A 25,446-nucleotide genomic window follows, 5' to 3' on the forward strand; every position below is an offset into this window, starting at 1 on the left:
GAACAAGCAGGGTGTCTCTGACTGGACACCATGAAGGAAGCTGCTGCTTTATAAAAAGAACATTGCTGCATGCCTGAAGTCCGGGAAAGGGTATGTTAACAGTCCACAGCGGTTTTGGCAAAATGTTTCGTGGGCTGATAAAGACAAAGATGAACTATTTGGGAAGAACATGCAGCACTACACCTGACGTACCATTCCAACCATGAAGTATGGCGGGAAAGATCGTCATTTGGGCCAAAAATGCCAAAGCAAGTTCACAAGAAAAAGATATCAAAAACAAAGTCCATCTTTTGGAGTGGCCAAGTCAGAACCCAGATGTCAACCCAGCATAGATGCTGTGAAATGACTTGAACAGAGCCTGAACGTGAGACGTCCATAGAATATGACAGAGCTGAAGCAGTTCTACCAGGAGGAATAGGACAAGATTCCTCTTGAATGATTTGCAGGTCTGATCCAGGTTATTAATTCCAAGGGTTCACATACTTTTCCCACTAGCAATATGGGTTGGTTATTGTTGTTACAGTAAATAATTGGATAGGGGGAGGAAATTGGAAAACCCAGAGGAAACTTGCGCCAACACAGGGAGAGCATGCAAACTCCGCAAACACAAGATCAGAGACAGGATTGGAATTCACAACCAAATGTGAGGCCACAATGTTGAACACCGTGCCACCCTGTGGCTTAAAAATCTCTTTTACATCACAATAAATCCTTTTGAAATTTTTTAATTCAGTCAAAACAAAAAGAAAATATTGAAAAAAAAAGACATACAGTATTATAGTTTGACAAGGCACAGTTATAACTGTGTAATAGTTTCAATACTTCTGTTGGTGTTTATAGGTTATAGGTCAGTCAAGCGTTGCTACTTTTAAAGAACTAGCGGTGCAGTGCTGCTGGTATTGTCCTGTTTTTAGGAATATCACCAGAATGAGACATAATTACAACATAACAGGGGGCGGAGGAAAGAATCTTCTGTCATCTATTAAAGACGTCGTTTTTAAACGATGTTCTACGGTGGCCTGCAGAACGCGTGGCCACGGGCGGAGGCTGCGTGGGGGGCGGGGCCACAGGAAGAGGCTGCGTGGGGGGCGGGGCCTGTCTGCCGCTCGAAGCGGAAGGGGACGAACAGGAAACGCTAGGGCCGCGAACACGGGAGGGGGAGCAGCTGCAGGAGCAGAAGAAGAAGAAGAAGAAGACGGGGGTGTTTATTCGCTGTAATGGACGCGTTCTTCTCATTTCCCCTTCGGTAACGTCTGCAGATGCGCGGCCTGGCTGCAGCCGGGAGCGTTCATCCGGGCCTCGCAGCGCCACGCTTTCTCGGCGGCGGCTGACGCAGGACTTCCCGTCCGAGGGACGCAGAGGGACGCGGATCTCCAGCGTCAGGAAGCTGGGGGTGAAGCGGCACACGCTTCCCGGCGGACAAAAACAATATAAATAAAAAGAAGATAAATCGGGCCGCGGCGTGAAGCGCGGGTGGATGGGAGCCCGGTCCCGGTAGAGCTCCTCTCCCCCCCCCCCCGACGGGCGCTGTCCTCAACGGGGGGTGTTCGGCCTCGACCCCCTCCCACCCAGAGCGCGGCAGTCAGAATATGGCAGGGAATGTGAGCAAGAAAACGGGGATCATTAACATGATGAAGGACGCCTTCCAGCACCAGCACCACCTCCACCACTCGCACCACCAGCCCGGGGCCGTGGACAAGAAGACGGTGGAGAAATGCTGGAAACTCATGGACAAGGTGGGTGGAGGCCGAGCTGGACGGCCTGCACGTTTCATGAATCATTATTCATTTTTGTTTCAATTCAAACGATTAGGTTGTTATTAGGCAGCTCCTGGAAGGAGGTCAGGAACGGGCACGCAGGCCTGGAACCAGAGCTCCCAGTACGGTCCCACCGAGAGCCGTTGAATTAACGTGAATGAAAATGATCCTTAAATAATGACAGAACACTGCAAAAAAAACGATATTTCTGTTTGCCAGACACTATTTAAAACACCTTATTAATTCTTCAAAATATCATCTTTATTGCACCTTTTTTTATTTTTTTACTAGAGCTTTAACAAAACATATGCGCTGAACCGAGATTAAAGTGCAAAAGAGTTTGAGCTGAGGGCACCACCCCAGCCACAAGCATCTGCACTCCACTTCCTTTTTCAGCGCCGTCGCTGAGGTCCTGTTAACTTTATTTTAATCACCTTCACGCTCAAGCAGAGCCCAGTGTAATTCGTGTAAACCCCCCGCGCACACTCACACGCCGCTGATCTCGCCATTTCCTGTCAACTAAGCCGGCTGGTTTGCACCAAGACCCGTTTGGGTGCAAAGACTTGCTCGTAATTGCTCCTGCTAGTTTGCCTGTTGGCCTTGTGCTGTTTATGACTCAAGCATTTCAATTAAAAGGTTAAAAAAAAAAAAAAAAAACATTTACAGAAGATTTTTGCTGAATCGGTTTTCATCGAATTTCTCACCCTCTTTTTTTTTTTTTTTTTTTTTCCCCCCTTTGGCGGATGAGGAAGCAGAAGTGGCTTTCAGTCAGTTGTGTTTCCCCCTTTTCAGCTCGGATCTCTTCTCAAATCGAGTTACTGTGCATGAAGAGCCTTCCTCTTCCGAAGCGAAGTCTTGGTCTGAGGTCCTGGGCTCCTTGTTCTTGACCTCTTCCTGCGTAACCTCCACTGTCGGCACTTTCTAGAAGTTTCACAGTAAAACCTGTTCCCTTGTTGAGGGAAATCTTTCCATTCAGTTGTCGTTCGCCAGCTCAAGTTGTGATGTTTGGTGGCCGTAAGAAAACCGGAAGCGTCTGTTTGCTAATGTGGGGTTGAGCACAAGCAGCGTTTCATTGGCAGCCTAAGGAGCCGGTCCGGTAATTAAAGTCCGATGGGGCGTTTAATGAGAGTTTAAGATAATTAGTATTGATGAGTGCACAGTACCTGGATGCCTCACTGGACGTGTTCGATCAAACCCGGCGCTGATCTGACCACAGCCTAGACAAGTCTGTACAGCGGAATTCAATTTTCCCCAAACGAATCGCCACTCGTCCCGGCTAGACCAACAGAGGATTTCAAGCTTTCGCCGTAAATGATTATATAGAGTCGGATGATTTATAGAGTCTGGACTGAAGCGAGACACACACTCTCCTGATTATCACAAAGTCACAGGTTCAAACCCCACTTACTGCCATTGTGTCCCTGAGCAAGGCACTTAACCCTGAGTGTCTCCATTGGGGACTGTCTCTGTACCTCCTGACTGTAATTATTGAACTAAATCTGTCTAGTTGTTGCTCATTTGTCCTTTCATATCAGTCACATCTGTCTGATTTACATCTGTCATGATTTTGAGAGTCATGATGACCCAACCTGTCTGTAAATAAAATTTGGAAACGTGGATGAGTTCCGAACTCCTTCCAGCTTGTGAGGGGCTGTGACTTTGAAGGTTTGCATTGATAATTTGGCCATCTCCGCCGCTTTCTTCTAGACGCCATGTTCAACTGTGGCCTGAGCTGGACATGTTTCCAGGCATGTTGCATGCAGCATAGAAAAGGCTGTTCCTTTTCAGAAATTGATGTTCCTTAAATTTATATATATATATATATATACACACACACACCTGAATTTTCTCGATCTTCTGCAGCAGAGGGAGGAACCAGAGAAAGTGGTTCATAAAGCAGGAACCGTCCCACCCCCCAAACACACACACACATTAGATATCTCATTACATATCAAAGCTAGTGGATTTGTGCATTCACCTGCCTGATGCGGCGATTGAATCATTTCACAGAGGAATGGAAAACTGGGCTGAGCTTTACATTTTGTGATATTGAGCCCAACATAACACTCTATGCATATTGAAAGTGAAAGTTGTGAAACACTGCAGCACAGCACTCGGTGACACAACAAAATGTGTCCTCTGCTTTTTTTCACCCTTGTTGAGCAGTGGGCAGCCATGAAAGGTGTGTGGGGACGGTGTTTTGCTCAGTGGTACTTTGGTGGGTCGGGATTCGAACCAGGGATTCGAAACCTTCTGATTACCACTAGACCACCACTGCCTGCTGATGCTGCTGATTTTATTCTGTATCGACCGGACAGGCACTCTTGTTTCTGGAAAAAGTTCATTTGCATTCTGGTAGAATATGCAGTACATGACAGTTTGTGTAGCTGCAGACTGGTGGACGTTGACCTTTGACCCATGTCCACCACCGAGCACTCCAACAATGGGCGTATGAGCCTCACAACCGGATGTGGATGTTACTTTCCTCTCTGAACGTGAAGTGATTGTCATTGTGATACACTGCAGCACAGCACGCGTGCACACAACAAAATGTGCAGCCATGACAATCGCCCTGGGACGGTGCTTTGCTCAGTGGCACCTTGGTGGATTGGGATTCGAACCTTTTTATACATTTATACGCTTTTTATACATTTACAGCATTTATCAGATGCCCTTATCCAACTTACAATCAGTAGTTACAGGGACAGTCCCCCTGGAGCAACTTAGGGTTAAGTGTCTTGCTCAGGGACACAATGGTAGTAAGTGGGATTTGAACCTGGGTCTTCTGGTTCATAGGCGAGTGTGTTACCCACTAGGCTACTACCACCACTGGGCCACCGCTAGGCCATCACTGCCCAGCAGTGTCTAGGAACTCCCCATCTTGGTAACTGTATTTCCTGATGCCACTGCCCTCTTTCGACAGTAGCACTGTAGGGGCTTTTTTGGCGCTCTGTATTATGTAGTCCTAAAGTTATGGCTGATTGGTGTGTATCATATTATTTGGTGTCTGTGTGTGCTGATAACTCTGCTGCATGCTTATCGCCACTACAGCAGCCATGTCAGTAAGTGTGCAGTAAGCAGGAAGGTGGCACGGCGGCACTCTCAGTGACATCAGCAGACACATGCAATCCCAGCATACTCTGCTCAAACTTATTTTTACACATTTTTTTAACAGTTTATCCTGCTCATTTTATTAGATATATATGAGATTTTACAGATCTGTGAACTGGCCCGTCCTTCTAATCACGCTTTAAATCCGTCGCTCGTAGTCTGGGCCAAAGTTTGCCCCTGCTGGGGGAAAATAGCCATGCTGTGGCTATTTTCAAATTCTAATTTTATTTGTCACGTACAGTCATGTGCTTGTGCGACTGCTATTGACCTCAAGATTACCAATATTGCAAATATTTAAGTGTTACAAATATGGAAATCTAAACAAATATTACAAATGTATGTTTTTAAACATAAATTATGTGTAACGAGTAGGGTGAAAGCGTGCAATTGACTTCAATGCTTATACAGAAATATTTGTAAAGGCGTGAAGATGTGCAAATGTTCCATATATGAGTCCAGAAGTTGTTTTACAAATTTACAAACGTCCAGGTATAATCCATTCTCCAAAACACCATTTGGTGCTTAATGCTGGCCTGAAATATTGGTCTGAAATATTGGTCTGACCCACTAGGCAGTAGCACATCTATGAACCAGAAGTCCACAAACCCCACTTTGAGCAAGACACTTAACCCTGAGTGTCTCCAGGGGGACAGTCCCCGGAACTTTTGATTGTAAGAGTCTGGAGAAGGGCACTTACAAAATGCTGTAAATGTACAATTTTAGGGACAAGTTTAATTGCCTGTAGCACTAGAATGGCAACTTGGGTTAAACACCATTGCACATGTAGCTGTGTTTGAGTGCACTTATTTATTCTTGTGCCCTGAAAGGGGAAGTGGAAACTTGATCATCACCCTGTTGCGTTTGGTCAGAATACCTCAGTTACTCGTTACTTGATAAAGTTGTGGTTTAACTTTGACGGGGTTGGCAGATTTCATTAGATTGGGCTCGTTTATTAGTTACAGATTGTTACGTCTTGTACATACACGTCTGTACTATTGTTTATTATCCCAGAATCCCCTGCTCACTGTCCCCTCTGTCCATAGTGTGTTTGTGTGTCTGTGTACAAGCTACTCATGTTTTTGATATAATTTTCAGTTTTGCTGACTGCATCTGCGCTGGCCTGTTTCTCTCCCGCAGGTGGTGCGCCTGTGCCAGAATCCAAAGCTGGCCCTGAAGAACAGCCCTCCCTACATCCTGGATCTGCTCCCGGACACCTACCAGCACCTGCGGACAATCCTGTCCCGCTACGAGGGCAAGATGGAGACGCTGGGCGACAACGAGTACTTCCGCGTCTTCATGGAAAACCTGACCAAGAAGACCAAGCAGACCATCAGCCTCTTCAAGGAGGGCAAGGAGCGAATGTACGAGGAGAACTCGCAGCCGAGGTGAGACCAGCTAGCGAGGTTTGGGGGTGAAGTGTTGTAGTCTGTTTCTTGGTCCTGTGCACTGCGTGGGAGGCGAAAGCAGAAGCTGGACTCTTGCGCAAAAATCCGCTGAGACCCATGTCTTACCATGCAAATTTCTGCTTCTGTCTCGTTTCCAAATGGCCTTGCTAAGACAGGAGTCATATTTCAGTCATGAAAGTGAGGACGTTTTGCTGAGGCAGTGCATGTCGGTACATATGACTCAATACTAGACACAAATTTATTTCAAGAGTGAGATCTTTCATTTACCCTGTTTACCTTGCAACGAATATGGTGATGAGTATAACTCTGGGTCACTCATCATGCAGTATAATAAGTAGAAATAAGTAAAAAGCAGATTCAGCATTAGTCTATTTCAAGGTGAGGTTTTGGTATTGAGTTAGACACGGAACCATTTTTTTTTTTTTACAGAGACTTTGAGAAGGACCGGAATATGGGGCGGTTGCAGCATAGCGGGTAAGGAAGTAGACTTGTAACTGAAAGGTTGCGGGTTCAAATCCTGATCCACCATGGTGCCACTGAGGTTCCCTTGAGCACACACTGCTACCCGGGCACCTGTCATGGCTGCCCACTGCTCCCCAAGGGTGATGGTTAATTGTAGAGGACGCATTTTGTGGGTGCATCGTGTGCTGTGCTTCACAATGTCAAAACAATTACTTCATTGTGATGCTAGAAGACTGGACCACTGGCGAATCTGTGAAAACAAGCCTGGTACTTTTTCAATCATGTGTGTAACTCCACCTACTCAGGGCTTCGTGCCTGGGATCCAGTCTGTGTCTGCTGTGTATGAGGTGCGGTGGCGGAGCATCTGGAGCTCTAGCGGTTGTGAAGATCTGTTACGTCCTGTCAGGCTTTAGAGATTAGATCAGTTTGGGGGTGTGAGGTGAAGTCAAGAATGCTCCCCGGGGGGTGGGGGGTAGACGGTGGTCTCACAGCTGGGGCGGCCGTTTCTTTGCCGCACACGCCTACTTTTACTACGAAGTGTTTGCGCTCGACCGCATCAGACCCCACCCACACGCCCTGAGGCCTGTCACCCGCTGCCATGGTGATGAGCAGGTTACAGTCACCAAGACTAAACAGCGACCCATGATGCGCAAAGCGCCCTACCAGACTTCTATTGCGTTCACATAGCTCACTTCCTGTAAGCACTCACTTCCTGTATCTGTTCGGCAAGGCTGTGTTAGCAGCAGAATAACTGCGACGTGGGGCTGGAGATGGTTGGAGGTTAGGTCAGGGACATCATTTTTTCTTATTAGTATTTCACGTTTAGTAGACTGTGTTGCAGTGGGAGGGTGGTATTAGCCTAGTGGGTAACACACTTGCGTGTGTGAACCAGATGATCACCAAGTCAAAGGTTCAAACCTCGCTTACTACCATTGTGTCCCTGAGCAAGACACTTAACCCTGAGTGTCTCCATGGGGACTGTAACTACTGATTGTAAGTCTCTCAGGATAAAGGAGTTCGATGAATGCTGTAAATGTAACCCTCGTGGGACATCTGAAATCCTGGGACTGTAGGAAAAACAATTCATCCGTGGGACTAATCCGTCCCCCTTTCTGATGTAACAAAACGCTTTCACACCACTGGGCATTTTGCATATTATCTAAAAAAAGATAATATGCAAAACACCTTACCCGAACAGTTACTTAAAACGCACAAATTACAATGAGAATTAAACATTTCTTCTGCGGTAACAGTCTATTGAGGGGGACATGTTCCCAATCCAGACAGGCCCTGCCTCTGCTGTGTTGGGCGGAGGGAGGGACGCACCAGAATTAGAAAGCCGGAAGCTGGTCTCCTCCGCCGCCCTCACGCTGCCCTGCCCGCAGTGAATGAATAACAGGGCTTTGCATTAGACAGTGATAAGTGACGAACGTTTCCTACTGCACAATGCCCAGCATTGTTGCTGTGTCTGTGCGTTCATTTGCTTGACCTTTGACCCGGCATGAAAACCTGCTGCCGCATTGTCTTGTATAAGCTCCGTGCAGTGCCAGTAGTTGGCCTATTGCATGAGATCTCACTCTCTGGTTCACAAGAGGAGATCCTGGCCCTGACAACAGTTTGTTTAGTCCATCTCCCCATTTCATCACGCTGTGACAGGTCTGCACGGGATGGCTTTTAGCTGTAGGGAGAATTGCGTACGATTAGAACTGTTTGCGGCATGAACTGATGCGACGAGGCAGAGTTGCCACACTCAGCCTTAACCTCACTTCTCTCGAATTCTCTGATTTCGTGCGGTGCTGCATCGCTCTGGGCAGGAAATAGCAGAACAGACACAGTGATGGACTGTTTTTAACGAACCCATATGTACACACACAGTGACCTTCAGTTTACAATTAGCCACAGATCAAGAAACGCTTAACACAGAGTTTACAACGTCCCCCAGGAGTCAAAGTTCACTCACCGAATCACTTCACTTTGGCTTCTAAACCAAATTGGCAAGATATTACAGCAGAGCTGATGCATGTTGCCTGGCCTGTTTTATAGGGCGGTTTATTCGTTTTGCGCTGCTGCTGCTTGGTGGCCCCCTTCTCCCACCTGCACAGTGCTGTTTGTCTGTCCTCTCTTTCCCTTTTTTTAATTCCACACAAAACAGGAAACAGGAAGGGAGCAGCAGCAGCTGCAGGTCAGAGGTGAGGTGAAGAGAGGATTGGAGTGCTGACACAAGCCTGCTGTCACCAAGGCAACAGTTCAGAAGGGCGAGGCAGTGTATTTAAAAGTGTATTTTGTTAAAAGTGTAAATAAACGTATTATTGTCTTTTAATTATAAGCGTTTTACAAAGATGTGGATAGGATCATCTTTTTTCCACACAAAAGAGGAAGAAGGAAAGGCCGCTTCACCCGTCTCTCTATAGCGAGTGCAGCTTCGGGGTGTGTTGAGGGCTTCCAAAGTGATTTTTATATCATAGTGTTAGGGGTTTAGTGATTCAGGGAAGTAGTTACAACCTTCTAGCACAATTAAACCAATAAAAGAGCATCGTGATGACATTTTACGCCAGAAACAGAATAACACAAATAACACAGTGACGTGTGCCAGTAGTCACCACCAGAGACTACTGTTCGGCTTTCATTCAGTGCCACAACAGACCAGGAGATTGTTTCCCTACTGTAATCATGCAACAAAGGATGCGGGTCGGAGGGAAGAGGATCGATGTGTGCTGCTGTGGGGTGACGGAGGTACTTGGGGAGGCATGTGGCAGGTGGCAGCAGTGCCTCGGTCTTCGACACCAGCCATTCTTCTTTTTTCTTTCTTTCCCTATTTGACCCCTAGGCGGGTCCCAGAATGGTAATAGAATACTCAGTAGAAGAAAGTAGTGAACGAGACAGATTGTTAGCTGTAGCTACATCCTCAGCAGGAACTGAGACCTGACCATGTTTCATGCGAGGGGGTTGGGTGGGTGCGCTGGACGGGCCGGACAGTCTAAGGAGGAACTCTGAGAGCCAGCGTCATTCGAACGCACCACCGGCCTCCCTCTGGCACGGCGGGACAGCTGTAGTAACTCCGTGGCTCTCGTGGTCTCTTGTGAATGTCAATTCCTCAGCTTGGCTGATCAGCACAAATCCCCCTCTGTGAGCTCCAGTAAATCATGGCTTTCTTTTCACTCCACCCCAACACCACCCCACTCGCCAGCCACAGCCTGGCTGCGCTCGCGTGCACGGGGACCGAGGAATCAGAAAAATTCTCCACCCCCACCCCATCTACAGTGTTCCCCCAGTCAGCTAGTGCTCCTGCTTCTCAAGTTTGTGTTGTCTTTGTACATGTATTACATGCCAGAACTGTAATAAGTACATTATAATGGTATTAGGAACTATAGATTTTATATTGCCCACTCTTAGTCTCTAAACATGGAATAGTTACCTGAATTAATTCAGTTTTGACCCATTTTACTAAATATATACAAATATGTCAATGGAAAACATGCTGATCCATAATAATAATAAATAGATTTTTATCTGCTAATTGTAATTAAATCATATGTAATGCAGATTCAGACAAATTCTGCAGCCCTAGTTTCTTCGTTTCTCAAGGTGACCTGTTTCACAGTTTGAATCATGATTCAACTTCTGTCTACTTTCTCTTCCCCGTGCCAGGCGGAACTTGACCAAGCTGTCACTCATCTTCAGTCACATGCTGGCTGAGCTGAAGGCCATCTTTCCCAATGGCCTGTTCCAAGGAGACAACTTCCGGATAACCAAAGCCGATGCTGCTGAGTTCTGGAGGAGGTCTTTTGGAGACAAGTGAGTGGGTGTGGTTGAGTTGATCACAGGGGGAGGGTGAAGAGAATGCTTAATTTCTTTGCTGATTCCACAGAACTATTGTGCCTTGGAAGGCCTTCCGCCAAGCGCTGCATGAATTCCACCCAATCAGCTCAGGCTTGGAAGCCATGGCCCTGAAATCCACCATCGACCTCACCTGCAATGACTACATCTCTGTATTTGAGTTCGACATTTTCACCAGGCTCTTCCAGGTAACCGAAGAAATGACTTTTGTGTGTGTGTGTGTGTGTGTGTGGTTTTTATATATATATATATATATGTGTGTGTGTGTGTGTGTGTGTGTGTGTATATATATATATATATTTTTTGTGTCCTTATCTTCACAGTGAAGAATGTAGCTAATAATTTGTTTGCGTGTATTTGAATGTTGAGTTATTTCTGAAAGTTGTGGCTTTACAAATTCAAATTTGTTGTAGACAAATTCAGTACTAACGGTCAAACTGGAGATGATCTAAGATGATAACCGGCAGGAAGTGGTTGCGTTGATGAGGTTCTACCCGCTCTTTATATGGCAGTGGAGCTGGTGGACAGGAATAGCCGTGGTGTTTACTCAGTGTGTGTGTGTGCATGCTCTTGTGCTCAAGGTCGCTCTGTTGGGGGGAATGATGATTCTGGTGGTCCACTTTCCAGAGCCCTTTGCTCAGTCTAATCACCCCTGATTATGCATTTGTTTCTAAAAGTATTGATTTATTTGCTTTGATTACACACCTTTTTGTGGTATGTAATATCTGCAGAATATGAATGTCAGTCAGTGGTCAGAAAAAGTGCATTCAAGAACCTCATCTTGCAGTCTTAGTAGAAGATGGTATACATTTTTTATTTTAATGGGTCTGGGATCAGTTGAGGATCTGCAGTTTCTAATTAAACTGACATAAATTACATAATTCATTACAATCCCTACTCCAAGTGCATTATGATCAGTGTCCACTGTAAATAAATAGCTGTCATACTTCCCTTGAAGACTGCAGTAGATATGAACACACATTTGCAAATTTGTGTTTTTGCTCTGGGCAATCTGAAGTTCTGATTTGGAGGCTGGCACTCTACCTGTAAAGCACATATCCCCAAATATGGACAAACCTTTACATTTCTATAAAAAAGCAGAAGTGATTGACTGTGTAACTGATTCTGCATCCGTGTGCTCTTGTGTATTCTAGTCATGGCTGACATGCGCGTGACTGCACTTATCGACACTGGTTAACCTTAGGAAAGAGGAACCTGTACGTACCAGCAAAAGGACGATTGTCTGTGTGAGGCATGGGACATTTTGATAACACAAGTTACTTTATCTCCATAACTAGTGCTCAGAACTATGAACGAGTGTTCTTGTCATGCCTTACTGCTGGGTAGTTCAATATAAAGTAACGACAAAAAGCCATAGAAGCAGTTTGAAAACGTATGATGCACGGGACACAAAAAACTAGTCTCGCTTGTTAAAATGAACTTCCACATTATAATGGTGTAAAACAATTGTGCAACACTTCAGTAAAATAATGTTTATATTATACCAATATGGTCTAAAACCAGTACCAAAAGTTAAAACGCGGTGCGTTGAATGAATAGTTTAGGCTGATACGCTATTCAGTATAACATATATAAACTGAACTTTGAATGTCTGGGTTATGATAATAATTTGCTTCGAATTTCATTGAAATGAGAGAAAATTGCACAGGTAAGCGTTTCAAATGTCTGCAAAACTGTGTTTATGTGTTTCCTGCAGCCCTGGTCATCTCTGCTGCGTAACTGGAACAGCCTGGCAGTGACCCACCCAGGATATATGGCGTTCCTCACCTATGATGAGGTCAAGGCCCGTCTCCAGAAATTTATCCACAAGCCCGGCAGGTAATGCCAAAAAAATGTCTAATATTTTGTGGTCATACCTTTAGCTTTGATTCCAGCAAACATGCACCGTTTTCGATTTGTCTTGTGCAATGTCACAATTTCAGTCCAAAGTAGTACACCCATTGCATGCATGCACCTTGCTGAAGAATTCATAGTGGCGCTACTACAGCAGAAACTGGTTACTACAGCAATAGGATTGTTTGAGGACTACATAAAATAAATAAAAAGCATGCTGATTGGGTTGAAATGCCTCTGTTTGTAATATGCACATTTATGAATGTATTACACTGCGCACTTTATTCTGTCCAACTGCCCCAAATTTTGTACAAGCTGAGAGGTGCATCACCCAGTATTTCAGACAATATGCCTGATACACTGATTAAATAATCACTGGCAGGTCAGAGTAGCCTAACAGACAAACTGATAACTCAGTTGGACTATAAAAACATTCTATACAAAATTATTGGGGCTGTGCATTAATCAGCAAGCAGAATTTGACACCTGCTGAGATTTGCATCCGCCAGTATTTCAGACAATAGACACACTTATGACTCTCTTATAGCGGGGTTAATAGCAATTATATTATATAACTATTTTGTATTATAATAATATTAAAATGCAAGCCCAATATAGCCAGCAGACGTACAGTGGGGCAAAAAAGTATTTGGCAGGCAATGATTGTGGAAGTTGTTCCACTTTAAAAGATGAGAGAGGGCTGTAACTTTCACCATAGGTACACTTATATTGTGAGAGATAGAATCTGGATTTTTAAAGAATTTATTCCATACATTTTGCCCCACTGTAGTACAGTTTTGTTATTCCATTTTAATAATACTAATATTACAAAATAGTTTCTTTACAAATGCAATTGCTATTAGTTCATATACATATTAAACTCAACCACTCTATAAAAGATTTGTAAGATTTGTGTGTATTGTCTAAAATACTGGGGGATACTGCATATCCCAGCAGGTATCAAATCTGCTTGCCGATTAATGCATCCCACCTGAAATCTGGAATTTTAAGTATCGATACCGGTGCTAAATATCTGACATCTATCTATTTTTGACAACCCTTGGCCAGAGTAATTTTTTTCCTTGCAATTGAATGTAAAGCGTCATCGTTAAAGGCATTGTGTAGTTATCTGATTTGTTTTATTTATTTTTTATTTATTTATTTATTTGTTTGTTTGTTTTATTGGAACATACCAACCAACTGGAACAACCAAAAATCAAGTCCCTGCCTCCAGAGACCAACTTGGTGCTCCTGGGAAAAATTCAGGCACATTATGCAAACAAGAACTTGTGGATTGTCTTGAAGAAAGTCAAAGCTTAAGCTGACAGTGTGACTAGGCCAAATGTCTAAGTGGATCCTCTATCGTGGTCATTGAAGATTACTCCCTATTCTTCCAGCTTTTAATAGTGTGTTGCAGAGTTCTTTTCTTTTTAGTTATTTCAGTGATCTCCTTCATAGATTTATTTGCTTGACGCAGGCAATAATTTGATACTGCCTAAGCTTGCACACAACTTTCCATCTTCTGCTAATGAGATTCAAGTAGACCTCACAAGGTCACATACTGGTGAGAGCTAAATTCTGCCTATATGGTCACTTTGCTAAATACTAAATATATCCTGACTGCTTTTAAAGTGGTCTGCAGTAGTTTCCTTCTCAACATTCTATATTCCTGTGTGTGTGTGTGTGTGTGTGTGTGTGTGTGTGTGTGTGTGTGTGTGTGTGTGTGTGTGTGTGTGTGTGTGTGTGTGTGTGTGTGTGTTTTTTCCTATCAGAAGATTTGTTCAGACGTGTTCTTCACTGCATCGCCATCTGTTCTTCTTTACATCCTTCAGACACATGTCTGTGTTGAATGGTGGAGGCGATGTACCAACACATCCTGCCCCATCTCTTGATATTCTCATGATATTCCTTGCAGGTTGACACTTTGGGGAAGATGTCCATTTTTTGTCGTCCCAGTGCCCATAAGTCCCTCTGCCTGGTCACATTTGTCTAAAATAACTGGCCAGGGGCTTTAATGACATGGTGCCAAAGCTGTATAAGGACTTTGCATATTTAATCGTGCTCTAGCGGTGCACATTCTTTTTTGGATTTAACTGTTTCTTTAGAGATTAAGTAATCCGGTTGCAAGTTGCACCCATAATACGTCTTCATAATACTGCCTCGTACCATGCCGGCTTTTGCTTTTATATGGAATTCAGTTTGGTCCTACCACACCCATTCTGTGTTTGTGGTGCAGCATTCCCACCTTCGATCTGACGCCAGCAATCAATTCATTGTGCCTCGCCCATGCAGTGACCCCACCCCACCATATCATGATTTCAGAGCACACAGTTGCCACTCACCCATGGACACTTTTGTGTTACAACCAAACACAAACGCTGTACAGCATGGTACCTCACCTCAATGAGGGCATTGTGGAGCGCTGATGTCACTTGGGGGGGGGTCACCCCATCTGCAGGGGCGGCCTCACTCAATTGAACACTGACTGACTGACAGACAGACACACATGCACCCATGCATATTACACTAATATATTTTTATAATCAAACATATCTTTAGCTGTATTCATTGTAATGTGTTTTTGTGTGTGTGTGTGTTAACAGCTACATCTTCAGGCTGAGCTGTACCCGGTTGGGGCAGTGGGCCATTGGCTATGTCACAGCGGATGGCAACATTCTGCAGACCATCCCCCACAACAAGCCACTGTTCCAGGCCCTCATTGATGGGTTCAGAGAAGGATTGTGAGTCCCTCCAACTTATCGAGTCACACTTCTTCAGTCACATGAGTTTAAATGGCACAGGTTTGACTGCTATGGTGGGAAAGTCTAAAACCTTTATTACGGTTACACAGCATTATCATCATGCCCAGTATATTCTTAAGCTGTGGTCCTCATACTTTCATTCCAGGGACCCATTTTATCACAATATTACAGAACCTGTTGTCTGACCTGTCTTCAGTTAAATCAGAATTTGGTTATTTGTAGATATTTTATGAAGAGTCAGGGTGTAGGTCACGTTGTGCACATCATAAAAAAACTTAGTTATTATTTTTTTTTTAATAAAAATTAAAAGCAATGTTATTTTGTGACATTTATTATGAAACCTTACTGTATGTAGGTAAAGCATTTCTTTCCCCCTTTGCACATAACCACAGTTTTAGAAGCATTGTCTATGCAATGCAATCTCTGTTGAGTTTTTAATTATGTTTTCATTTAATTCAAGACACTTTATCGAATTCTTTTACATTTAAAAAATGACTGGATAAAAAGTATAGGCAGTGAAGCAGCATGCAACACCACAATATATTCCGAAAATATGTTGTCTCAGCAGCATATCATGCTAACGCACTCAGTGTTGCCCCTCAGCTACCTGTTTCCCGATGGCCGGACGCAGAACCCGGACCTCACTGGACTTTGTGAGCCCTCGCCACAAGATCATATCAAAGTCACTCAGGTTTGAGTCCCTGATTTGATTCTGACTGGAACCATTTTGTTTTCAGGACCCCACCTTACTCTCTTTTCCCTTCTTCTTCTGTACAACAGGAGCAGTATGAGCTTTACTGTGAGATGGGTTCTACTTTTCAACTGTGTAAGATCTGTGCAGAGAATGACAAGGATGTGAAGATCGAACCATGTGGACACCTCATGTGCACCTCCTGCCTGACAGCCTGGCAGGTAAATCTCCCAGCATGCAATTCTCAGTGCCCCTCGCCCTGTTACCTGGTGATTAATCATGATTATTTATTCTCCTGCAGGAGTCAGAGGGACAGGGCTGTCCATTCTGTCGCTGTGAGATTAAAGGCACTGAACCCATCGTGGTCGACCCCTTTGACCCGAAGGACAACAGCGGGGGCTCATATGGTGGCTGTCGGAGTGCATATGGGGCAGAGGGTGCTCCTTCACCCTGCTATGATGATGATGATGACGACCGCCTGGAGGATCCGCAACTCATGATGAGCAAGCTGGCCTGTTCTAAGGTTAGCGGGTCAGCTGACAAAAGCACACACATACACAAACGGAAGTGCGTCTTGCTCTTTTTCTCACAGCCTATCTCTGTTTCAGGTGGAACGACCACCTTCTCCCCTTTCTGCACCCCCCCAGGCCTCACTGCCTCCCGTCCCCCCACGCCTCGATCTGCTGCATCAGCGGCCATCTAATCCTCCAGGGGCCTCCAGTCCTGGGGCTACATCTAAGGTATATTCAACTTTTCCTCATACAGCCTTTTACAGTTTATCACAGGTTCCTTTATCGAGAGTGACTTATAAACAGACGTACAGACATGGTGGTGAGGAGTGGGTTTTGATCCTGGAATTTGGGTGACATGTTGCGCAGGTGATTGTATGTTTCACCAGATTTCCCTGGGATTTTGGTTTGTATAAAAAAAAAAAAAAAGAGGATTAAGGTGAGGCCTAAAATGTCCTAATTTGCACTGGGATAGATGCTCAAAGCTGACTCACATTATCAAGGGACGAAATTTCCTTGTGCCTAGGCCCATGTCACCTAGGCTGACGTTCCAAGTATTAAAACATTGAATAATGCGCAGTAACCCTCTGCATTATGATTACAATTTTTTTTTAGTTTTTATTTATGTAACTGTAACGTATAGTGCATTTTTTTATGGGATGTTTGCTGAATTTATCAAATGCTGCATTTTTGCAGGCTCCTTATAATCATAAGGACAAGCCTCTACCGTTGCCCCCGGCGCTGAGGGACCTGCCCCCTCCTCCTCCACCAGACCGTCCTCTCCCCATCGGCCAGGAGAGCAGGATGCAACGGCGGCCTCTTCCCAGCACCCCCGGAGACCTGCAGCGTGACAAGTTTCCTCCAGCTCCGCCCAGTCGCGGCATGGCTGACTGGAACATACGGCCAGTGCCCAAAGCCCCCACCCCGCAGCCCAGCACTGGGGGCTGCAGTCGGGAACTGTCCAATCGCCACTCACTACCACTGGCACTGCCATCAACCCTCGATGAACGAGCAAATAGCAACTCCATGAGTTCGGACCATCAGTTGGTGAGAATGGATGAACTGCAGAACTAGAGCTTAATTTTACAAACAAACAGCAACATCACAGAGCTTATAGCTAGAGACGCTGAAATCTAGTTTCAGTAGGAGAGACGTAAGCTGGGAGCTCGCAAAATAATTAGAATAATATTACTAGTGCATCAATGTTGCGGTGGTATAGAGATCTAAAGTGCAGACCTTACAGTGTTAACCACAAGCTAAGGGGCTTGGCTTATTAGTCAAAATTCATTTGGAAGACCACAGCCTTTTTCAGGAGCTCAGCTTCGTAATATCATTTGTTAGTATTTTTTTAATTTTCATTTCTTGTGACTTCTAGGGGCTTCTTCTCTTCTCTTACCTTGTACTCAAACTCAGAACAGCTCTGTGATTGGCTGAGACATCCAGGCTGACCTGCCATTGCTTTGTCATTTTAGAGTTGTGGGGTTTCAGCATTGGGCAGCCAAGAGTATGACAACCCGAAAGTCAAGTCATCTGCCTCAGCCAACGCCATCTATGCACTCGCAGCCAGGTGAGTAGAGCATCTGAGTTGCAGGAGAAGAGCGGTGGGGAGCATGAGAATCATGCCTGTTTGTGCCAACAGGCCACTTCCACGAGTGAAACCGTCTGGAGAAGAGGGAGGCGACAGTGATGAGGAATCGGACTACATGACCCCTTCCTCACGTCCTGTCCTGCCCTCCATGGTTGGCTCATTAGGGGAGGCGGTGCCACGACTCCTGCAGCCCAGCACACTCCCTTCCAGGTAAACTACCGGTGGTGGTTCAGGCCTCCACTTGATGTATATTATGATATAACAATACAAGTTCTTATAACATCTCTTTGGAAATCCAAATTGAATACAAACATATGCAGGACATGACATTCATGTCCTTGAAGAGTGCGAGTGAACGTCTGACCATGAATGTCCCTGCTTCGTGTAGGATCCCTGCAGTGGGTTCTCTGTCATGATTAGTGCTGTACTGTCCTCCATCTTTATCCCCAGGGCTCCACTCACTGACATGGACTCAGAAGGACCCCAGATGTATGAGGCCATGTACAACATACAGAGTCATACCCTTACAACCTCACTGTCTCAACAGGCCAGGGACTCAGGTACTGCATTAGCCGAGATCTTTAACAAATAGTGGCAGCTTTAGTTTTATTCATAGGGATTTTTATCATGGGGTGGAGTGGCACAGTGAATACCTTGGTTTTTGGGCTACGGTTTTGGTTCACTTTTGGTACTTGTTATATGAGTAAAGAAAACAGTGCTACTTTCTTGTGTTTAAGTGCGATGGTAGGTCTGTTCAAAAGCATTTTTGATATACACTTGTGGTTTTGCTGCAATTACCACTTCGTGTCGCTCGACTGTCCTTTTTTAACTTTGGTCTTGGCTCCTCTGCTAGTGCACGCCATGCCTGTTTTTTTTTTTTTTTTTCTCCTTCTCTCGCGCCTGTGTGCGAGTTGCACTTCCGGCTCAGCTCCAGTTACAACAGTGTGAAAGCGGCCGCGTGGGTGGAGGCACAACAATGCAGGACATGACATTCATGCCCCAAGCCTGCCCCACGAGTTAATTTCCAATCATTGGACATTTCTGGACCTATTTCAAAGTGAATTGCTAAACCAAAATCCTGCGGTCCACATAAATTTACTTCCATCACATCCCTCCAATTTCAGACACACAGTCCGCACCTGCAGATCTGCTTCTTGTATTTACTTTTGTTTTTCCTGCTGCAATATATCTGACCAATCTACAGAGAAAGTTCTCGTGCGATTTCAAGACACACATTTCGCTTCACCTCTGTGAACTGTTTGATGTATTCAGGGTTATAGGTCAGGTTGGATGGTGGGGCTAATTTCACAAAATAAGCTGTAAAAGACAAATTCACTCTGGAATTGGGCTACACGATATATAGAAAAATTACCGTTATCGCGATATAAGTATATACGCGATATCTGTATCGCAAAGAGTTGCGATAAATTACATTTATGCTGCATCCGAAATCTCATACTATATACTATTGTGACCAGCCATAACATGGTTAACTATTTGCAGTCCCCGGGCACGCGCCCGTCCCGTCAGCACGTGTCTCACCTGCCGCCACACAATATATTGTATGTGAAAAACAGTATGCGAGGCGAGTAGTATATCCGAATTCATAGTAGGGATGCACCGATACAAATACCACATTTTCCCCGGTATCGGGGACCGATACCACAGTCTGAGAAATGTCTGTGTTTAAGCGGCGTGTAAGGGGTTAATCACAGGCGCTGAGTGCAAGACGGGAGAAAATGTCCAGAGACAATCCACCTGCTTTGAAAATAACACGGGCAATTATCGAGTACATTGCATGGAGTGACCAGCCACCCTCGGAGGTAGAAAATGTGGGATTCCTGCGTCTCCTCCAGTATGCGATTTCGCATGCAGCATTCATTTATGTGCCAAGCATTTGTGTGTCCAAATTTGACCAATCAGATGGGCCCTTACTATCTTTATACCCGCCGCACAAGTAGGTGATATAATGCTATTGGCTAGACTGGGCCATGTAATGTTAATATTACTTTTATTTATGTGGATGTTGGCAATGTGTTTTTTCCTATTTCATTTTTGTTTAATAATATTTTATATATATATAAAAACAGGCAAGGAAATATTTTGTTTAAAAGATGCTCTTGTTTTAAGACACTCTTGATGACTGTATGGTTACATGTAAATAAAAAGTAGTCTTTTGAAAGCAATTATTGTGTTGGCAGGTCTATGGTAACAGCAAACCAGAAATCAGAATATCTGCTGAGGGTTTTAAGTCATTCATAACGTTTTGAAGTCTAAATATTTGCATCTTCCTTGACATATTGTTTCTTTTTAGCCTGAATTAGATTTAATTAGATCAGATGAATATATATTACCTGTTTTATTTTAGGATGATCATTACATATATACATTATTATTTTTTATAACAAATAATAACAATAATTTAAAAAGCTTTGCTCTAGGGAAATGTAATATCGCAAGAAATATCGTTATTCCTATATTCAACAACAATATTGCATATTTTTCCAATATCGTGCAGCCCTACTCTGGAACCCGTTTTAGAAAATAAAGAGAAGCAGGGTGTCTGTCTCTTACAGGGGCAGAGGGATCAGATGGCTGCTGACAGTTAAAATGTACGAAATCCAAAATTCTTTAAACCTTGTTATAGTATTTTCATTTGGAATTTGGATCATTTATTTTTAAATATGGCTTCATATGGCAGAATCCAAGACCACATTGCCAGAGGATGCTTAGATTTCAAGATCATTTTGAGCACAATTGATCTTTTAAAAACACCCTTTGGTAATTACGTTAAGTTATTAGCATTGTTGCGGATGTTTAGATTAATTCTGTGAGCTAAACTTGCTCTCTCTCCAACCCAGATTACTCTGAGCTGCCTCCCCTTGCCACCTCCAATGGCCCACGTGCTGAAGGTCCTGAGGACGAAGAGAACGGATATGACTTCCCCAAGCCACCTCTGCCCTGCTTGTCACGCCGCCCGCTTGCCGAGTTGGTCGGTGGCGCCTCATCTTTTAGCCGCGGATCAGTGGATAGTGACGTTGGTGAGTCTCCGCTGTGGTAACCCAGGTACTCCAGTGCCACAAGCCAGGTCTCCAGGTACTGTCCCCTCACCCGCTCCGCTCCTCTCCTCTCTTTACAGCCTTCTCGGAGTCCGCTGAGGCTCCGGAGCGGCCCCCCAAACCGCTGCCCCGTCGCATCAGCACAGAACGACGCGTCAGCCCTGTTCCCCATGCTGTGGCCCCGCCCCCCACTGCCATCAGCAGCGAGATAGAGCTGCTCATGAGTCAGGGCTACTCCTACCAGGACATCCAGAAAGCGTTGATGATTGCGCAAAACAACATAGAGATGGCCAAGAACATCCTGCGTGAGTTTGTGTCCATCCCCTCCACAGCGCACATCCTCACATAGCTCCGCCCACATGCACCAACACATCGCAATGGACTCAGCCCAGCGAGCCACCACCCACTTCCTCGACGACAGTTGTTACCAGCCTTCAGCTCAACTCCACTTCATGTTCTGTATGCATGAGAGTGTGAGTGTGTTTTGTACTCAGAAGTATTACCGGACATGGAAGGTTTTTTTTTTTTTTTTTTTTTTTTTGTCAGCATTTCTGAAACAAGGTGTTTGTGTGTCTTTATAGTAATTTAATATATGAATTAAATATAGTTAATATATATACACACACACATTTAGGATTAATCTGCCTGTTTTGCTAATGACTGTTGGGTTTTTAGTAATATTTTTTTCTTTTTCCTTAATTAAGGGGGCTTCTGAAATGAGTTTAAACCCCACCATCACACCACCACCCCTTAAACCCTGCATATGAACAGGAAAAGGCTGTGCACTGGTCATGTAGGATCGTCTCTCAAGAGACAAATCTGCACAGATGTCAGCAGTTGCCTTCACTGGGGTTTGGTTGGATGTGATTTGATGAGCATCACCCCCATGCTATGAAGGTCGTATGTGTGCTGATGTGGACTGGCACTCCACTGGCAGCTTGGCCCCTGTGTTTCACCCATTTGTTAGCATTGGCATCATGTGTGAATTTAGTTGGGAGCAGGATGCATGCTGGGTAGTCGACTGGCCTGGGGCCTCAGTGCCTTGTTGGGTGATGCCGATAGTCACTTGCTGCCAGCCGCAGATTGTCCACATGAATGTCGTGAATGTGTCATTGAGTTCTATATTCTATAATGGCTTTATCAACACACAATGAAAACCAGTGCGTCTATCGTTTATGGAGCGTGGCTGTGTGGAGAGCGAGAGCGAAAAGAGAAAAGTGTTGGCTGAACGTTTAACTTCTCCTGTTTCTGAAGGTGTTCATCTTAGTGAAACTTTGTATTATTAATTATTATTATTATTATTATTAATTCAGAAGTGCTTTACTGCTGCTAATATTAGTGCTAAATGATTAAGCCTTAAGTGTACATTTGTGAATTAACGTGTTTAACATGTTTTAAAGTGACAGTATCATCTTTTTTATGTAGCATACTTGAAATGATTAAGCTTGTGCCATTCCAGAATAGTCTTTCCTACGCTGATCGCTGTACGGCTGATGGGAATTCCAGGTCAAACATGGTACACTTGGTACAGGCCAGCTGATGCCACAAGTGGTGGTAATTTGGATTGCTTCTCGTCAGTAGAGGACACAGGTCATTGTTAACTGTTTTGTAGAAAGCCCCTGTGGCATTAATGTCAGGGCTGTCTGTTAATGAGATGCATTTCAACGGCAGGCGCTTTCTTGTCACGATTCATGTATTTCCTGGTTTGACCCTCTGAACTCTTCTGTTTATTATGTAGCTCATTGCATTAGTAAAGTTACCTCGTAAAATAATACCACATGGTTTCCCTCTGGAGAGCTCAAGGTGTCGAACAAAGGGAACTGCATTAATCACAGCGAGGAAAGAAGTCGGAAGGCGGTCATGAAAGGCGTTTCGTTAGCGTTCAAGCACGCACTGAGCAGAAGTGATCAGTATTGGCAGCTCCAAGGCTACTCCTGTAGATGCGCCACCTGCCCAATCTGTGTGGACTCAGGAACACTCCCGTTCTCCACGCCATGTCTGTCTTCTGCCCACCACCAACGGCCCATGATTTGAAGAAACTGCACGGCCTCAGACTCTTGAACTGTCTTTTACTCTCTAGGTACTGGTACCTCTATGGTCAATATCCTTTAGGTACACATAAGTTTACTCTGTGTATATATATATATAATATATATATAATTATATTTTTTATTCTGTACTGAAATGTCATCAGATTTTTTTTTTTTTTGTCATTTAAAGAAAATGTGTATTTTAGCTACTTCATCTGAACTGGAGGCTCTGTGGATTCAGATTAGAACTGTTATCTTTAATCATTTTTTTTTGTTCTGGTTTTGTTTCTTTTCTGCACAATATGCCGACTTGTGCTTTTGATGCTGTCACTTTAAAACCCAAGTGTATAAATTTACTTATCTAAGTAGACTGTGGAAGTGCTGATGGTTTTGTTGGATTTGCATTCCTGTTTGTTTCCTTTTTGTTTACGTATGTGAGTAAAACTGTGAGCAGTGCCATATGTGTATATGTGTAGCTCATTGTGTTGCGTGATATTTCAAATGATGGCCTTTTTTTCCTTCTACTGAATGAATGGTTGAACCTTCTCAACCCCCTACTGGACTAAAGCAGGAGGGATTCTTTGTGTGGTTCTGTTTCACCACGAGAGGGCGCCGGAGCTCAGCCAACCATGGTACGTTAGGGTCTGATGCGGTACGTGGGTGGGGTCGTGTAGCTCCTGCATCCACCAGGTCTCAGCCTGCCTCAGTGCAGCATGACCACCAGCATGGGGGTCTTTGGGCTTTATAAATAAAACAATGTTTTTCAAGGATCTTTTGGAATACAGAACACACACAGTAGTCAGTAGCACCCCCTTCTGGTCAGGATCAATCTTTCTGCCACATGGGCTCCCAGAGGAAGCGTTCATCTTCAGCCTTACATCTTATGTTACCCATACTGCCCTGTGTTGTCTGTGCCATGTTCACTGTGTGTGTGTGTGTGTGTGTGTGTGTGCATGCTTCAGTCACACAGCAGTAGGTCTCTCCAGTCAGGGTTTTCCAACGCTTCTGTGTGATGAGGATCTGCTGTTTGTTCCAAGTTTGGCTGTAATTGACTCGCCTCAGTCTCCGGGACCAGTGGTCCACTTTAACCCTCCCTCACTGCTTTAGTCAACTGGAGCCTAAGGGCCGCTTCAAGGAGCAGATTCCGTTCTAGAGACAGAGAAGGTCCCACTTTCCCTCTGAGAGCAGCATGTGAACATCGCCATTCAACTCGAACGACTCTTCACCGCTCCGAACTGTAAAATGTTGGACTTGCTTTTCTCCGAGCATGCCTGATATGAAGATTGTACGTTGGACAGCTTGTTGTAGTTGCGTAATGAAAAGAACCATTGGTTTCATCTGCAGAGTACAAATTTGCAAAGAGCAGCGTGCCCCTCCCCTGTTTTTATTGTTCATGTGTCAAGAAATAAAGACTAATGTTATTTATTAATTGTTCAAGATGTACAACAACCCAGGAAAAGAAAACATAAATTCATTTTAATTTTGGAATTTATACATCTGTTATTAAAGAAATTTTTAATAAATATAACTGTTGCTTGTCTACTTTTTACGATCGGATAAAGATGAATTATCTTTAGCTGCAGGGGCAGTGGTGGCCTAGCGGTTAAGGAAGCGGCCCCGTAATCAGAAAGTTGTCATTTCGAACCCCCATCCGCCAAGGTTGTTGTGTGCAGTGTTTCTAAATGACAATCACTTTCACATTACATATCAGAAGGACGAGAGATTCTACTTCATTGGCAGAAGTTACTGGTGACTGTCTGGCAGGTAAGACATAATTAACTTATAAATGGACCATGTGCTCCAATTATGTAAGAAATAAACATGGACCATATGGTCAGGGAACAGAAGGGATTGATATACATTTTTATTATAGTAATTACAGTATGTAACTTTGGAATGACCTCGAACAGTTGTGGGAAAATGTTTTTTCCGTTCATAAAGGAGGATGGTAGGTGATCACTGTGAATTACAAGAAAACCTTTGTTCTCGAATGTATGCCTGAAAAAGCCAGTAAACCACTGGATTATGAAACAAAAACAGTGTGGAATAAAGATACAATTCAGCCATATGAAGTTTAGGAACCCTATTGATTTTGGGGGGAAATATTTTTTTTAAATCATTGGATGAGCTTTCAAAGTAGCAACTTTCTTTTTAATATATGTCATGCTTTATGGAAACAACAGTATTTCAGCAGTGAAATTAAATTTATTGGATTAACAGAAAATACGCAATACATCAGTACAAAATTAGATGGTGAGTAAATTTGAGAATTTAGATTTCGTTGAGCCTCCTTATACAAATATCACCTCCTATTGCCTTTAATGAGTGTCTGGATTAGGTCATCCCTTAGTCTCTTAGATCTAATGGACAGATTATATAT

At 44.1% G+C, this 25,446-nt stretch overlaps 1 protein-coding gene across 4 annotated transcripts; it reads left to right on the top strand.

Annotated features, from left to right (window-relative positions):
• The first annotated feature begins 1,125 nt into the window (after window positions 1-1,125).
• On the top strand, window positions 1,126-24,589 carry cbl (Cbl proto-oncogene, E3 ubiquitin protein ligase). Of its 4 annotated transcripts, none has more exons than XR_003748879.1 (17): window positions 1,590-1,736; window positions 6,006-6,253; window positions 10,385-10,531; window positions 10,605-10,761; window positions 12,291-12,412; window positions 15,031-15,168; window positions 15,793-15,880; window positions 15,970-16,101; window positions 16,182-16,403; window positions 16,489-16,620; window positions 17,086-17,436; window positions 17,862-17,956; window positions 18,029-18,187; window positions 18,428-18,537; window positions 20,839-21,018; window positions 21,117-21,509; window positions 21,741-24,589. XR_003748879.1 is itself a non-coding variant. In XM_028970067.1 (17 exons), the coding sequence occupies exons 1-17, from the start codon at window positions 1,590-1,592 to the stop codon at window positions 21,749-21,751; spliced, it is 2,664 nt and encodes an 887-aa protein (XP_028825900.1). In that variant the 3' UTR covers window positions 21,752-24,589. The 4 variants fall into 4 exon arrangements, 3 of the variants coding, with proteins under 3 accessions (XP_028825899.1, XP_028825901.1, XP_028825900.1); XM_028970067.1 differs by having other exon boundaries at window positions 21,117-21,341; XM_028970066.1 differs by lacking the exon at window positions 21,741-24,589 and having other exon boundaries at window positions 1,126-1,736; window positions 21,117-21,565.
• The last annotated feature ends 857 nt before the right edge of the window (window positions 24,590-25,446 follow it).

The sequence above is a fragment of the Denticeps clupeoides genome, chromosome 2 (genome assembly GCF_900700375.1).
Source record: "Denticeps clupeoides chromosome 2, fDenClu1.1, whole genome shotgun sequence".
Lineage (NCBI taxonomy): Eukaryota > Metazoa > Chordata > Actinopteri > Clupeiformes > Denticipitidae > Denticeps > Denticeps clupeoides.